The sequence below is a fragment of the Egretta garzetta genome, unplaced genomic scaffold, assembly GCF_000687185.1.
Source record: "Egretta garzetta isolate BGI_Z169 unplaced genomic scaffold, ASM68718v1 scaffold62, whole genome shotgun sequence".
NCBI classification, from domain to species: domain Eukaryota; kingdom Metazoa; phylum Chordata; class Aves; order Pelecaniformes; family Ardeidae; genus Egretta; species Egretta garzetta.
Window position 1 is genome coordinate 2,673,283 of NW_009258947.1, and position 16,160 is coordinate 2,689,442.

At 34.9% G+C, this 16,160-nt stretch overlaps 1 protein-coding gene across 1 annotated transcript in view; it reads left to right on the forward strand.

Moving 5' to 3' along the window:
- The window catches only part of SNTG2 (syntrophin gamma 2), a 185,131-nt gene that overhangs the window by 134,176 nt on the left and 34,795 nt on the right, over nucleotides 1-16,160 (forward strand). The window contains exons 14-15 of the mRNA XM_035889921.1: nucleotides 5,660-5,776; nucleotides 14,430-14,501. Coding sequence (XP_035745814.1) covers nucleotides 5,660-5,776; nucleotides 14,430-14,501 — 189 coding nt within the window. The remainder of the gene's footprint in view (nucleotides 1-5,659; nucleotides 5,777-14,429; nucleotides 14,502-16,160) is intronic.

Here is a 16,160-nt window from a genome sequence, read left to right on the forward strand (position 1 = left end):
CTTTTCAAAACACAGGTTTTAGAAAAGACAAAAAAAAAAATACTTAAGCTACCTCAAGATGTACTTCTCTTTGGTCTCTTAATTTTGTGGTGTTCCATTGTGCTTCATGGATGACACTGGTTCTTAACTTGCAGGCCAAGCTGGTGTCTGTTGTAGATTTTTATTCCACTTTAGTTACATAAGTGTACTCATCTGTTCTGACATGTCACACATCAGAGATCTGCTTGATTTTCTTTCTTCATTTCCCTCTGGAGTGTTTTGCATCATTTACTTTTCATAACTATTTAACTAAAAGTACTGTATAAAAATGTACTGATTGCTTTATTAACTGTAACACATGTTAAGTTTCCAGTCATTGCAGCATCTAGATGCTTTATTGCTGTAGGAAAACAATAAGTGCAAATAAGAACTTTCATTTGTCTGCTATGATTGGATTACATTTCATTAGTGACTTGTTTTATCTCTTCTTAATGAGTGCTATTGCTCATTTTGTTCCTACAGGAACTTTTTGGAAAGCATATTAGAATGTGTTAGAAACTTAATAATACCTCGATGATGTATGGGTAATTTTCTAGATGTATAGGTAATTTTCCACACAGTTCCAAATAGCAGTCTAAAGCTGATTATGCAGTATGGGAATAAAGTGGTGAAAGCAATGCTGAGAATGGGACAGTTTGTAGTGTTATGCCCCATCAGCACTCCTTAAAACTTCAAAGGGCAGGTTTCAATCCAAATAAGAGAACAGTTTTCATCCCAGGACTAATATTCCCACCCACGTTCAGTTAAGATCTTAGTAGCCTACTTATGAACCACAAACAGCTTGTTGTTGTGTACCAACACTTGGTTCCTTTTGTTCCACAGAATCTTTTGTTGAACTGAATAATTATTCTTTCTCCATTTCTATGGTCTAAATGACCATTAAATAAACCAGTCAGTAAGAAAGATGTGTCGAAAGAAAGTAAAAAATATATTAGATTTTTAATATCTCTATTAAAAGATGCATAATTTTATTATTTTTTCAATATATGCATAATTTCATGAAACACTGATTCTGATAAAGGAAATTCTTCTACTTTCCTTCTTTACTTTTTTTAAGACTTTGTGTCTTTATAGGCAAGTATACATTTGGAATCCTCTTTTCTTTATGTTTTTTCCTCCCAAACATTTTTTTCATTGATTTTCCCCTCTTTATATACTTGTATGGTGTCTTTCCTTTTGTTCTTTTCATTTTAATGTCCTATTTTCTCCAGTTTCTTTATTTTTGGTCTTGCTAAATTGATTTCTTTCTCCTCCTAAATGTCTTTTGCTTTGTCTTTTCCTCTTTCTCTTTCATATTCATTAGTACTTACTTTTTAGCTTGCTGTCCTGTTATCCCCAACCCATGCAAATGACAGCAATGCAGTTCTAAAACCACCGAGCTCACCACTTACCTTCCAGCAGCAATCCTTCTTCAGCTGCCTAGCCCGAATATTGCTTTTTTCCCAAGAAAGTATCTCATGCACGCTTTTCATATCTAGTGGAGCAATCCATATTTAAATCAACTCAACCCTCGCTTTTCTACTAAATATAAAAAAAACTAAAACAAATCAACAAACAAAAAGCTTGGTGTCTTCTAGCTGCACTATATTTCTCTTCCTAAATGTATACATGTACTGAGACTTCATTCAGATACTCCTCCAAATTTTAAAGCGTGATCTACAAATGTGCTACTTGTTGAATTTTTTCACATCTTCATAAAAAAATAAACAGAACAAGTTGATTAGGCATTCATTTATAGGTGTCTTTTAGAAAGTTCAGGAAATGCAGAATTTTTTTTACTAGCAGCTTTAATACTTAGGTGAGTATTTTATGGTGCTAGCATACAAACCATAATCTTGGGATTTAAAAGACTTCTGGACAGGTTTGGTTGGTTGGTTTGGGGTTTTCTTTTTTTTAATGACATTGAACTATTATATGCTAGCTAGCTTTTCCATATAAGTTTTTATTTTCTTTTGTGAGGTACAAATCAGCAGACCATTTTTTCTTATTTCTGCTGTGAGGGATATAATTGTTCCTTTGTTCCAAAAATTATGTTGACAATGCAAAGCTAAGTAATGGTTTTAAGGAAAATTAAAATGGAAAAACTTTTAATCAGTTTCTGATCTATCTTGGGAATTATAATCAAATTTAGAAGCAAAAAGGGTCTTTTTATATTTTTAAGGGTTCTAAGATTTTCTCTCTGATGATCTATTATTTGCTTTTTTCTCATTTAAATTCTTTTTTTCCTGAAATTGGAGTTTTGTTAGTCGTTTCAATCAAGCAGAGTAATATTCAGTGCATTGTATTCAAAATGTAACTGAAGTAGTACGTTTGGGTTTGTGTAAACGGATGAAATGAAATGAAATGAATAGGTGGCCTTATCACAATCCATATAGATTAAGAGTGATATTACAATGTTTTAATAATTCAGTGAGTAGAAAGAATGTTCCACGAAAGTTTAGTTCAGTGAATGTGCGTTTGTATCATCCTTTTCTCTCTGAAGTTGAAAGAGATTTCAGCATACAGAACAGCTTAACATTGAGTTTATAGCTGTTAATAATTATAAAAATCTGTTTGTCGTGTGGAGAAGGGTATACTTCAAACCAAGTCTCTTGATTCTGATCTACCACAGGTAGACCGGTCACAGTATAGTGTGACTGCAATAAAAATAATAATAGTACAGTTCCATTTCAGTAAAACACTTAGAACACATGCCCAAAAAATACATCTGCAGCTAATTAGAAAATGCGGTTTTGTGTATGTAGCTAAATACATACCCAAGAAAATTATCCAGAAGATTAAGGGCTACATTAAATCAAGGCTATAACATTTGGCACTCCTATCATATCTTGCAGCCATATAGATAAGAATACAACAATGATATGGCCTTCACATGCATTCCATAAAATAAGTAAAGGAAATTATTCCTATTTCACAGATGGAAAACTTTGACATAAAGCACATTTTAATTGAAAAACAAATCTCATTTTATTTCAGTTGGAGAAATTCAGTGCTTCTTTTCTAAATTTAGAATTTTATTCTACTACTGTTGATACTTAGGACCGATGCTTACAGGCCAACCTGTGGTTTCTGTCTAGATAAATCAACTTTTTCCTGTCAATCACAGGAAATCACATGTGTATTTTGCAGTGAAAATGCAATCTTGACAAGTGCAATTCCAGTCTTCTGCTACCATCCTGCCTTGAGTTTCAACTAAGAACTCCATATTTTCCTTCTTTATATTATATAATATATAATTTATATTCCAAAATAATATATAATATATGTTATATGATATATAAAATGAAAATCTTTCATTTGCAACAAGCTATATAGTTATATTTCTCAGAATGTGATGTGTTTGCTTTAATATATGATGTTTGACGAAAAACCTGGGCAAGCTGCAGACTGTATCTGTGACTTAGTTTTGCCATTTGACATCGTGGATAATTCCAAAATTATTTGGTGAATGCTGCTGTAAGAACAAATGCTCAAGATAGTGATGATGAACAAAGAACATAATAGAGAGCCATATCCTTTGCTCATCAATTTATCAATTTAATCAGTAAATTACTTTTTTGGTAAAGATTATCATACTGTTACAGGTTAATAAATGGTGTCCATTTTCAAGGCAGCAAACATGATTTCATGAACGTAAAGGACAATCTTGTGTTGCTTGTGCCCTGTGATTTGGATGTTACTCTTTTTGTCTGTATTTGATATTCTATTACCATGCTGAGAAACTCAATATATAATATAGTTTGTAGTAGATTATCAACAATACTGTAGTGTATTTTCTTAAAGTAATTAAGTGTCTGAACATCCTGTTTCTAAACCATTGCTGACCACTATAGAAACAATGTTATGGTGAGAGTTATTAAATTTACACAATAGCAAAGTGAGAATTGGAAAAGTTACTGTATTTAAAGGGGACAATCTTTTTAGAAGGGCCGATTGTGATGGGACAAGGGGTAATGGTTTTGAACTAAAACAGGGTAGGTTTAGACTAGATATAAGGAAGAAATTCTTTACAATGAGGATGGTGAAACAATGGAATGGGTTGCCCAGAGAGGTGGTGGAGGCCCCATCCCTGGAAACACTCAAGGTCAGGTTGGACGGGGCTCTGAGCAACCTGATCTAGTTAGTGGTGTCCCTGCTCACTGCAGGGGGGTTGGACTAGATGACCTCTAGGGGTCCCTTCCAACCCAAATCATTCTATGATTCTATGATTTATTGTGCTGTTTCTTAGAGCTCCTTAAAATGTTAATGCTGCATCTCAGAAGAAGAGTATAGAGAGGATTGTGTGGCTTGACATGCTAATTTATTATTTATTTCTGAGTAAGTTGATTGGTAAGAGACTTAATTGATACACTAAATAAAAAAAATAAGAAAACAATGTGTGAGATTTTCATGATATAAGAGTGTGAGCATGCATCTGTATTATTAGCTACTCCCTGTCCATTCTTTCCACCTTTGTGCTTTGTTGGTAATAACCACAGGTATGCAGCTGGGCTTTCAACAGAAAAGCATTCCTGAGATCATAACATTTTTCGGAAATATCTCTGTAGAACAAATGCTGAATTTTTCATGCAAATTAATAAATGCCGCCTTCAGGCTGCTTCCACTGCCTTCCAGCAAACTTCTGTTGGCTCAGTATATTCACAAGTGCTATGACATTTCTGCCCCTGCATAACTCAGTTTTTTCCGTTAAGTGTTGCCTTAATTGAAAATGAGCAAGCTTATCAGCAATAGGTGTAACTTCAGATTGGTGGATCACTCTACATTCAAGTGCCTGTTTCAAGGGCAATGTGTTCCTCTTAATGTATGCAAAGTGAAGGCTAAAGTGTTTATATTTGTTATTTTTGATGGGTAACTACATTCATGATATTCTACTACCACACTATGGCATTATTCCTTTATAAATTTGCATTTACCTCAAGAAGGAAGCATGCAGTCTTACTTCTTAATTTTATTTTTTTCTTAAAATGAACTTATCTGACATATAGACATGTAATACTGATAGATCAAAGTTGTGTGACAACTGAATTTGACATTTAATTCTACAAGAACATAAATCGTCATGAGGTAAGTGTATATAAAAAAGTATATAAACTCTGAAAGACAATCAGTGTGACAAAGACACTTTGTTAACAATGGTAAACATGAAGCATGCAGAAGGCTGTTCGATTTCAGATAAATCTAGTGATTTGTTCAGATGTATTTCTTTAGTGGTACATTTAACAGACATTTCAATATGTCCAAGTTTTGACTGTGCTATAGATAATGTAGGCTCATGTTTTTTATAACTGCTGGCTGAACTATTTCAGTACACCTAGGTTTTGTACCGGCTCAGGTGAGAATCTGCTAAGACATATACAGGTGGCTTTTAAAATGGTGTTTATTTCAGGCAAGATTCAACCTGTACTGTAAGTTTAAGTCTCTTCAAGGACTTCTGACACACTGTCATGATATCATCCACTTCAAGAGTATGGTAGTGGTGGGAAGACAAATGTGAAGAAGGGGATGATGCATCCTATTCTAGTATGATCACTCTTCCTTGTGGAAAGACTTGTCCTATTCAGATACATCTTATGCTCTGCTGAAAAATAGAGCTCTAATTTTCATTTATTTTCTTTTACAGGTCATACATATGGGATGGGTAAATGAGAGACTTGAAGGAACTGATTCATCTCAGCTCTACAAATTCAAGTTTCTGGCACTGAAGGGTTCATCCTTCTACATTTTCAGCACTCCACCGGTAAAATAATATTTTTGTGACAGTTTCATGGTAAATGAAAATCTGTTTTTTTTCCTTACCAAGTGAAGTTGTCAGCTGAGATTTCAAAAGAAGTTAAAGCCATAGATGCCACTGAATTTCAATCAGCTTTAGATATTTAACCTCTGTGAAGGTCCTCGAAAATCTTACCATAGCTGGATAATTCAAAGAATCCTTAATAGGGAATAAGTGTTCTACTTTTTAAAGTTGTTAAATCAGGTTTTTCTCTGGTTGTTTAGACCCAATATTTCTTACCTTATTTATTCTAAAGTATTTTGTAGATGTAATGAGCTGGTAGTTACTCTGTTTTCTTAAAGACAAGATACATCATGAAATACATCATCCATACTATTAGTAGACACTTGTGGATTTTGCACACAGGCAAGGGATTGAACTGTTACAGAGAATCCTGTGCTGATTGTACAGACTGAATGAATGACATCATCTTGCTTTGATAATTTGCATAGGTAGTAATGAGAATTCATTCACAACAAATAACTTATTTAATATGTCTCTAAAAAAACCTAATAAAAATTGATTTAAAGGAATGAAACAGAAATTAGTTGTAGAATTCTAAACTCTTAAAAAGTGACTCATATCATAGAATCATAGAATCATAGAATCATAGAATCATAGAATCATAGAATCATAGAATATTTTGGGTTGGAAGGTCACCTTTAGAGGTCATCTAGCCCAACCCCCCTGCAGTGAGCAGGGACACTGCTAACCAGATCAGGTTGCTCAGAGCCCCATCCAACCTGGGCTTGAATGTTTCCAGGGATGGGGCCTCCACTACCTCTCTGTAAGCTGTTCCAGTGTTTTACCACCCTCATTGTAAAGAATGTCTTCCTTATACCCAGTCTAAACCTACCCTGTTTTAGTTTAAAACCATTACCCCTCGTCCTCTCACAAATTGACCACATGGTTTTGTTTTATCCTTTCTTTCTTTCTTTTTTCTCTGGAGAGCCTTTACTTTAAACATACCAAAAAGAATAAAATGCAGACTTAGAATGCAATTTCAATTATACAGCTTCCTTACGGTTTTGCTCAGAAAGTTGGTCAGTCTCGCAATTTCTTCAACTGATTGAAAGCAAATATGATCCTTTACACGTGTACCATCTGCAGTACCTTTAGGAAGTACATACTCTTCCAACCTTTTTATGAATGAGAAGCAATCAGCAACATTTTATATATATATATATTGAAATTCTAAATCCAATGATTCCTATTAACTTCAAACATTTTTAAATGGCCAGTAGTATTCTTTTTAAAATGAGACAACACATCTGGGAAGAGGGTTTTTTTCCCCTCTGAAATAGTACTTGTCTGTATGTTAAGTCAAGGATCTAAAATTTGATTCAATTACTACAATCGAATTAAAATGCAAAAACAATACAAAAATATTAAACGAATAAATAAGACACCACATGAATGCTTTTCCTTTATAAATTTTAATTATTGTTTTGAGACCTGTTTTTGAGGAAAAGTTTTTGATATAATTAAAACTATACATCTACATGATACTAATTGGGGATAAACTATTTCATTTATCATGTTCAGCACTCTACTAAGAACAGACAAGTGAGGATGAATGTTCGGTAGTATTCATACCATGTTACTTGTCAGTATCTACTACACTCTGTTGTGTTTCTAGACAATTTTTTTTTTTTTGTAGAAACAGTGGCTTTTCGAAAAAATGAGCAAAGGGGACCCCTTTGGTCAATGTGTTATGTCATCCCAGTAATCAGATATACCAGTAAGTGTGACAGAGCCTATAAATCATAAAACCTGCTGACCTGTTTTCTTGCTATGTAATCATTCCACAGATGTTTTATATCAGGGGAGAAAAATAAAACAGGAAATTGGCGATTTCCAACAACCACCCACTCGGAGAATTCAAATCTGGATCTAAAGCCATGGTTCAAAGATGATTATCAGTGTTCTGAGGGCACCTCCAGCCCTGACTGTCCCTGACCCTCTTCCCTGAGGCTCCCCACATCCTTCCCGCAGCCCAGGACCCTATTGCAGCCCCCCCATAGCCATCGGCCTCTGCCCCAGCAATGCAGCAGGGCCAGTCTCCAGCTCCTCACAGCCCTGTCCTGCCCAGCCATGGGCCGCAATGAGCTAGGCTTACCCACGGACCCACGTCCAGGCCCAGCCTCAGGGAGGTGCCTGGTGCCTTGGCTGGGGGCATGTACTGGGCCTGGCTGGGCTGACGGTAACTGTATTCATAGCAGCCCATACAGCAGTGGGTTTTGTGTTTGTGACTAAAACAACGCTATCACACCAGTGATTTGGCTGTTGCTGAGCTTTGGTTGTACAGCGTTTCTCTGTTTCTCACACTGTTCTCCCTGAGGGTGGGCAAGAGGTTGGAAGGGACACTGCCAGGACAGCTGTCCCAAATAGGCCCAAAGGGATATTATGTACCATAAACCAACATGCTCAGCAATAAAAAATGGGGCTTTCATCTTCAAAAGTAGCCATTACTTGGAGACTGGCTGGGCATTGGTCTGCTTAGGGTGGGCAGAGTGTGATCACATTTGCATCACTTGGTTTTTTCCTCTTTCCATCACTTAGTAAACTCTTTATTTTGACCCACGAGTTTTCTTGATTTTGCTCTTCCTATACTCTCCCCCATCCCACTGCAGGGGGGCGGGGAGTTAGCGAGCAGCTGTGGGGGTGCTTAGCAGTTGGATGGAGTCAACCCACTGCAGGGCGATGGGATGGGTCCTGGCAGGCAAGGAGCCTGCCCTGCCAGATGCCAGGGGAGCTCCCACAGCACCCAGGGAGCCACCAACCCACACTGTGCCCTGACACTGGTTCTGTGTCACATGTCCCAGCTCTGTAGCTGGAAATGCAGATCCCCCCACAAAGCTGTGCAGAGACCTGTTTCCCTGGTTTTAGAGGTATTTAATGGTACTGATCTTAAACTGACTTTTTTTTTCACTCTGATAAGTGAAACATTAAAAAATGGATAGTTCTATCACAAAAATACAGATGTTTTTACTTGCTTGATCTTTAGAAGATAGGAGTTTAACATTATGTTTTATTTCAGAGTTGTTTCTATGATGTTATTGGTATTTGCGTACTGAATCAATGTAGTGTATCAGCGTATCAAAGTAGCGTGCACAGAGTAGATTACCTACAAGTCATGCAGTTATCTTTAGCTGTAATGACCTTACCCATAACTTTACAACTGCTTGTGAAAGGATCTGGTATAATTTCTACTCTTTTTCTAGTTCACTGTTTGTAAAAGATGATATGAATGTAAATACAGCTGCTAACTTTTGCAAGAATGGAAAACATGGGCAAAAATAAAGAAAATTGTGGAAAAAAATGTGGATATTATAACATGAAAGAAATTACTATGGCAAATAATATTCTATTTATACTCCGTTTCAACAATACCTCAGATGGTGTTTCCAAAAATGTAGAAGCTTCACCATAGAAGTAAATATCAAGAACAGTGTGATTAACAGAGAATGGTCTTTCTGCATCCCTGAAGTGGCTTATCTGACTGTATTTAAGAAATTTACAGATTTCATTTACAGATTGCTACATTAGAATTGTGACACATCTCTGAAAACTGCACATATGAAAACACCATTGCACAAATAGAAATTATTCTTGTGTAAATGTTAATATACAAGCAGTATTTTATTATATTCTAAGCATCTAATAAATTTCTGTCACTTTTCAGGTCTTAAAAAGGTTCTGAATTCATATCCTAGAAGAAATTGGAGAGACTTTATTCAAAACTGTCATTCAAGAGCAAACTATTTTTTGTCATTGAAAATTTCCAGAAAAATGAAATATTTGGTTTTATGTAATGTGGGCTTTATGTAGTGGAGGATTGTACTGTTCAATTTTTTATATCTTCCTCCTAGTTCAATATGTTTTTTTAAATTCAAGTCTTAAAGTAGCCATGTCTTTAGAGCTGTTGTGTTACCCTTAATTACAAAACTATCTTTTTCAACATGACAAGATAAATAACACTGAAGTAATTTACATTAAGGCTGCTTATAGTTTTAAGAAAAGGAATAAATACAAGAATAATGTGAAAGTAACAGAAATAGTTTCACCTTTGAAAATCATTGCAGAGAATAAAAGCTTCCATAATGTAATTAGCACAAGCAGTGCTTTGAATGTTAGAGAGTACTGCTATGTAATTTCTAAGTACTTGTATTTGTGATTTGCATTATACAAAATGTCAATGCAACATATTAGGAAAGAGGTGGCAATGAGTTGGAGGGCATAGACCTGACTATGAATGCTTTTGGTGAACTTTCTAAATTCTACACACAAGTCTTTTTTGATTTTGTTCTATTTGTTTTATTTTGACTGCTCTTTAATGCGTGTTTTGTACCAACAAGTTTTTATTTTGGACAATATAAGGCTTCTTATACTGATATATTACAGTTCCTTTCAAGAATGTTTCTTGATATTTTTTTTCCTTTTTAATATATTTTAATTTTTAAAAAAAATATACTTGGCTCATTTTTTCCATTGACAAGTGAAGAGACCAGTGAAATGAATTACTCCTAACCTAAAAATATTTCATCTTTTGCCTAAACCCATTTAGTGCTTCTAGGTGGGTTGGGTGCTACTGCTTAATTGTCAGATCATGCTTCATTCTCTGTATTCCAGGAACAAGTATTACAGGCACTTTGATTTTTTTTTCATTAAGTTTTACTCTTTAAATGTAATCAATTTTTTTTTTAGTATTTTGGGGGGCACTTGAGATTTCTAGAATAAGATTCAGTGTTCATAGAAAGTCAAAGAGTATATTATGTTCCCTTTGATTTTAGTGAGTTTTGAAGTGTGATTCTCTTTTGCATGTGCCCCATATTTATTTCTCATGTCTAGTCAATCCTTCAGTGCTGATCTTCGAATAGGCATGAAAGTCTTTCATGCCTATTTTGTAATTGCAGAATTCTCTTCTAGGGAGTAACTTTTTTCAGTTTGTTGTTTACTACATGTCCATGTCAAAATGAATTTAACTTTATTGTTTACTCTCTATTTTAAATCATAAGTTTTTAAAGAAAAATCAATGACTAACGCACACATTTAAAACTAAGTATATATGGAATATGAGCCTAAACTGATGCTGAGATCACTTGGTCTAACAAAGTAAAACTAGATTTTAGTAGTTTGTTTATTTTTGGAAATCCTGTAATGCTTGTTTTTAAAACCTGAGGAACTTACAGAAGCTCACGCTAGAAGTAAAAGGTACATCTGCAACACTTAGCACTTTTAGTAACTCTACATACTTATTTCAGTCTGTCATCACGGACTTAAAATTTTAACTTCAGGTTCCTATTTTTTTATCTGTGATCAGTGTTATCTGTAAGTTTACAAATGTGTTATTTTACAATTTTTCTGAAAGGATGAAGATAGACAGATATCTACAAACCCAGGTATTTGATACATCATATAATGCATGGAGTTAGCTAAGGAGTTGGTCTTCCAATAATAACAGCATTCAGTTACTGTTGGTCATAAACTCATGAATTAGACAAACAAGAATTAAATTGGCAGCTCAGTGAATGCTAATTGGTACTTGCATGTATTTTGATGCTATTTTTGATGCTTTATCACAACTAAATTCACATGAATGAAAGTATGTCTCATTAAGTTACCCATCCTGAATATACCTTTTTTGAAACATTTTGTCAATTGATTTGCTAAAAAATAATTAACTTGTAGTGCTAAAATAAACCAAAGAAATTGCAATGTATAGAATACCTACAGGAACAATTCCAAGGGGCAATAATGAGAAAAACTTTTTTATTGCCTTAGGAATATATTTCAATATCTCATTTATCTTAGTTACCAATCATTACCCAGTTATTAAATGCGTGATGATGGATAAGCCTGCAATAAACTGAAACATCCTTTAAAGCAAATAAAGGATATTGCACTTTTTGTGAACTTTTCTGATTCTTTCCAGCTTTTCTCATTGACTAGAAGTACATGGTCATTTGTGGGTTTTTTAAAGCAATGCAGTTTATAACAATAACATTTTAAACTTAGACATACTATGATAGTCCTGAGAAAACTATAAATCATGTCATCTGTCTCTTTGGATTTTAGCATTCCTTTATAGTAAGTTTGTCTACCCTCCTTAAAATCCCTCTCAACATGTCATTCATGTTCTCCCAATGACCTTGCATACTGTGATATTCAGACTGTTTCACTCTTAGCTTTAAGTATGGTAGCTTTTCTCTGACATACCCAGTAAAAGAAAATCTTGGCTTATATAGGTGATGACAGTTATCATCATCGCTAGCTATCTCTGCTGAAAAAGTCATAAGAGGTTACAGAGAGTCAAGGGATGAAAGAGATGCACAGCATAATGGGGAGAAGGCTGAAGTATTCAGAGTGAATTTAATGGCACAGCAGTGTCACCATTGTCCATGGTAGCATCATTAATAGCAGCAGAGGACCCCAACAGTTTAAATTAATCTTCAGGAATCAAAACAAATGATATGAGCAAATGAAAGTTCAGTCATGTCTCAACCGCTTTTAGGTTATACCTGTGTCACTAAATTCAGTTTCATAAACAGCAGATTAAGTCAGTGCTTATGCTTTTATATCTTGTCTACCCTCTAATGGGAATGAATGATTCTCCTTCTTTTAACTGAGATTGAAAAGAATCTTTCCTTTTGAGAAATTCAAGACCAAATAATGAACTAGCCACCATTCTAGGCTATAAACCTTATTTTGCAAGAACCACGAAGATCCCTTTTGAGGATCAACAGTAATGGGTCAAAACCTGTATTAATTTAATTATTTTCTTTTCAAAGTATCAATCAAAGTAAAGCATATTTCCCTGTAAATAAGGATTAAGCAAAGGCCTGCACTACTTTCTCTATGTGAGCACGTTTAAATGCATAATATTTCTCTATGAATCAGCTTTATAATTCCTCAGTTTCAGTTGTTTCTAAACTTGTGTTATTGCTTACCCTTAGCAATAATTAAAAAGCAAAACTCAAACAAAATGTTGAACGGACCTGACTAGAAGGAAAAGAGTAACAGAAATCTAAAAATTAGAAAGGTATGACTCTAAAACTTGCTACATTTTATGAAGTGATGGGAGGACAACTATAGTATCTAAAATGGCTTTAAATTAATTTTCTAAAAGGGCTGATATTAGATTTAAATTTGACAAAGATCTTTTAAAGTAACACTAAATACTTTTAAAAGTAGCTATAGGTAACATTTTGAGCTTTAATTTATGATGAGAAATTGCTCATAATAAACCAGAAAGTATATAACATGCTTTTACATATTCTACTGCATGCGTTGTATTCAAGCAATGCTTGTCATTTGATTGTTAAAATATAAAAACTATGAAATGGGGACCTCTAGAATACAAGTCCCTTTATAATCTGAAAAGATGTGATGATAGAACTTTGTCTTCTAGAGGTCTTCAGTCCCACTTGCGGTAGGCGATTCATCTCATCTAGACTTAATCATCTAGAAGTTAAAGATCTAACCTAAAGGTAGAGAAACTGAGCGAACTGCCTGCCTTTTTTTCTTTTTTTTTTTTCCTTCTTTCCCAGTATGGTGACATTAAGATTAGATTATTGTGTGTGCAGCTTTTGCTTTACCTATTAGACTGTCTTTATCTCAACCCACGAGTTTTCTCACTTTACTATCTATGCAGCTATTCCTTTGCATTCACCAAGAGTTAGGATTTTGCTCTAAAATATATAATCAAAATAATGTGTACTCCCTTTGTATTTTTCCTATGTATAGGTTCTTTTTTTTTCCTTGAACTACAAGTTCAAGGAAAAAAAATGGACGATGTTCTGTGCAACCTGCTCTAAGTGTACCTGCTTTGGCAGGGAGGTTGGACTAGATGATCTCCCAAGGTCCCTTCCAACCCCTGCCACTCTGCGATTCTGTGATACATAAGCTAGGTACTGTTGTTAAAAGAAAACAGTTTATCATATTATATCATGAAATAGAATTTAGGAAAAAGCTTCAACTATCATTCTAACTGTCAAATTTTAGCAGCCTGACATGTCAACAGGATAAAGTAATGAAATAAAAAGAAAATAAAAAATATGTTATTTTGTATTCATTATTAAGCACATGTTGACGTTGTTCTTAATTTCAAATTTTGCACTCACATAGTCTTATTCAGGTTTTAATAAAAATATATTAAGATATTGGTGCTTTAGTGTATGTAAACTCAAATCTGAATTTAGGAACTCATCTTGGTCTGTGGATTGTAAAATTTTTTTTAAGTTGAGGCATGGAGCTGAGCGATTCTGAGTTTGAGACTCTGGATTCTCTGCATTAGCATATTGGAAAATAAAGATGCTTATGTAACTCACCACAGAGATTGCAAAGATGTTTCCATCATACTGTAGTAATAATGGGGAAAAAAATCAAGGAAATAATTTAATACCTTTTAATTATAGTAAGACTCCTGTAGGTGCTGTTTCTGTAAAAATTGAAAGCTATTTGAGAGTCTTTCTAAATGCTGAATATTAAATGTAGTAATATGCCTATATTTAGAACATCCAGTAGAATATTGATGGGTGAAATATTTTTATTTTTTCTTCATATGTACATGATTTTAGAGTAAAGAATGTGTTGTTAATATTTTCTTTTGATATTATAGGTAAGCACACTAGACTGGGTACGAGCTGAAAAAATCTATAACCTCTGTGAGGTTCTATTTAAAATTCACAAGGTAGGTTTCCTAATGATTACAATGATATTACTTAGTTAAAGTAAGCTTGCCTTTTCCTGTTAATGATAGGCTGAAGTTTATCTTAACCAGGAGTAGCTAACGTTCATGTAGCTTATCTGTTGTTAAAAAAGCTCTTTGTGATGGCTGGTGCATTAGCTATGCAAGTATAAGAGAATATGGAAAATGGATTAAGCTCCAAGTGAGCAAGTTAGTAAAATGCTTCCGTTTTGAAGAATTTTTTCAGTATTAGAGCTGGTCGTATCAAGTGCAGGTGAGACACATAGCTAAACATAATGAAGCTGGATATTGCTTTACCCTTAGTGGCTCAGATTTTTAAGAGAATGTGATGAAGAATGCTTTTCCTGTAATTCCTGATCTATATAAAGATGCTTTTATTTAATTTCAGTAATTAGAAGTATAAAATTATGTCCTATTTAGATCATGTGCATTTTGAAAGCATTATAGTACATTTTACCTTACAAAGGGCAACATGGTGCGTTTGTGTACCACAGAATTCTTTTTTTTCCACCACCTTGAGGTTTTCTGTTTAGCTTGTCCCAGGCAAGGATTTTGGGCAAATCCTTAGCAGTCTGTTTAAGTAATTGACTTATAGAAGATATTTTCTAATAAATTGCATCAGATAGATTAATTTAGTTCTCTAACGGCTAACCAAAACCTACTTTGCAGAAGAGGTAAAGCTAGATGAGAACCTACTTGCCTAAGGAAGTAAAACCATATTATCAGGGGGGAAAAAAAAAAAACAAAAAAGATCCATCTTTCCAGATAAAATGGTGTTTCACTGAAAAATCACAAATCAGCTTTAGTTGTCTCCAACTGCTGTCCTTCTCTCTGCTGTTCCTCCTTTGACAATGTACTAATGTCATGGAGGAGGAAGGTTGTTGCTCTGTTACCTGTATAGATCCTGATTTAACGTGCTGAAGGAGAACTGCTGAAGTTTTTAAGACTCCATTGCCCTTTACTGCCCTGTTCAGCATAGAAGGGAGTTCTCTGTAGCACTAAATGACCAAATTCTTCAAAGGATGGGGCAGCAGGGAGTTTCCATGTCCCGACTGCTCAAACTACTCATCCCAAACTGATTTTCAACAACATAGGCATGTGTCCTACACTGATTTTGTTGACTGTGATTTAAAAAAAAAAAAAAATTGAAAACATGACACAGTTACAACCAACAGAGCAAGGAGCACACAGAACTTGAGAGAAATCTAGAAAATACAGCTCTCAAACATGAGCTGACCTCTGCATTTTACAGAGGTGTCAGTTCCATTAAGTGGCTTCTAAAAGAGCTTCTGCTGATGTCAGCTGTCAGTTTTGCAGCCCATCACAACCTGGTTTTCCTCTGTTGTAAGCCTGCTGTCACTGGGCAGGGGACCAAGGTGCCCATCTCTGGCAAAAGTGGGGAGAGGGCAGTGCCATGCAAGGAAAATTGCAGTCCTGGAGTTTGGGACTTGAGCTCAGCTCCAGAGCGCAGGCTGCAGGAGCACAGCCATATGTTTGTGGGCATGGCATTATTTTAATGGGACCATGTCTCCAGCTGGGTACACGCGGACAACTGCAAGTCCTGCCCATCATTGAGACAGCAGCAAAGAGCAGAGGCTCTGTCCTCAATTATTTGTTCTGACTCCTTTTTTAAAATTTACT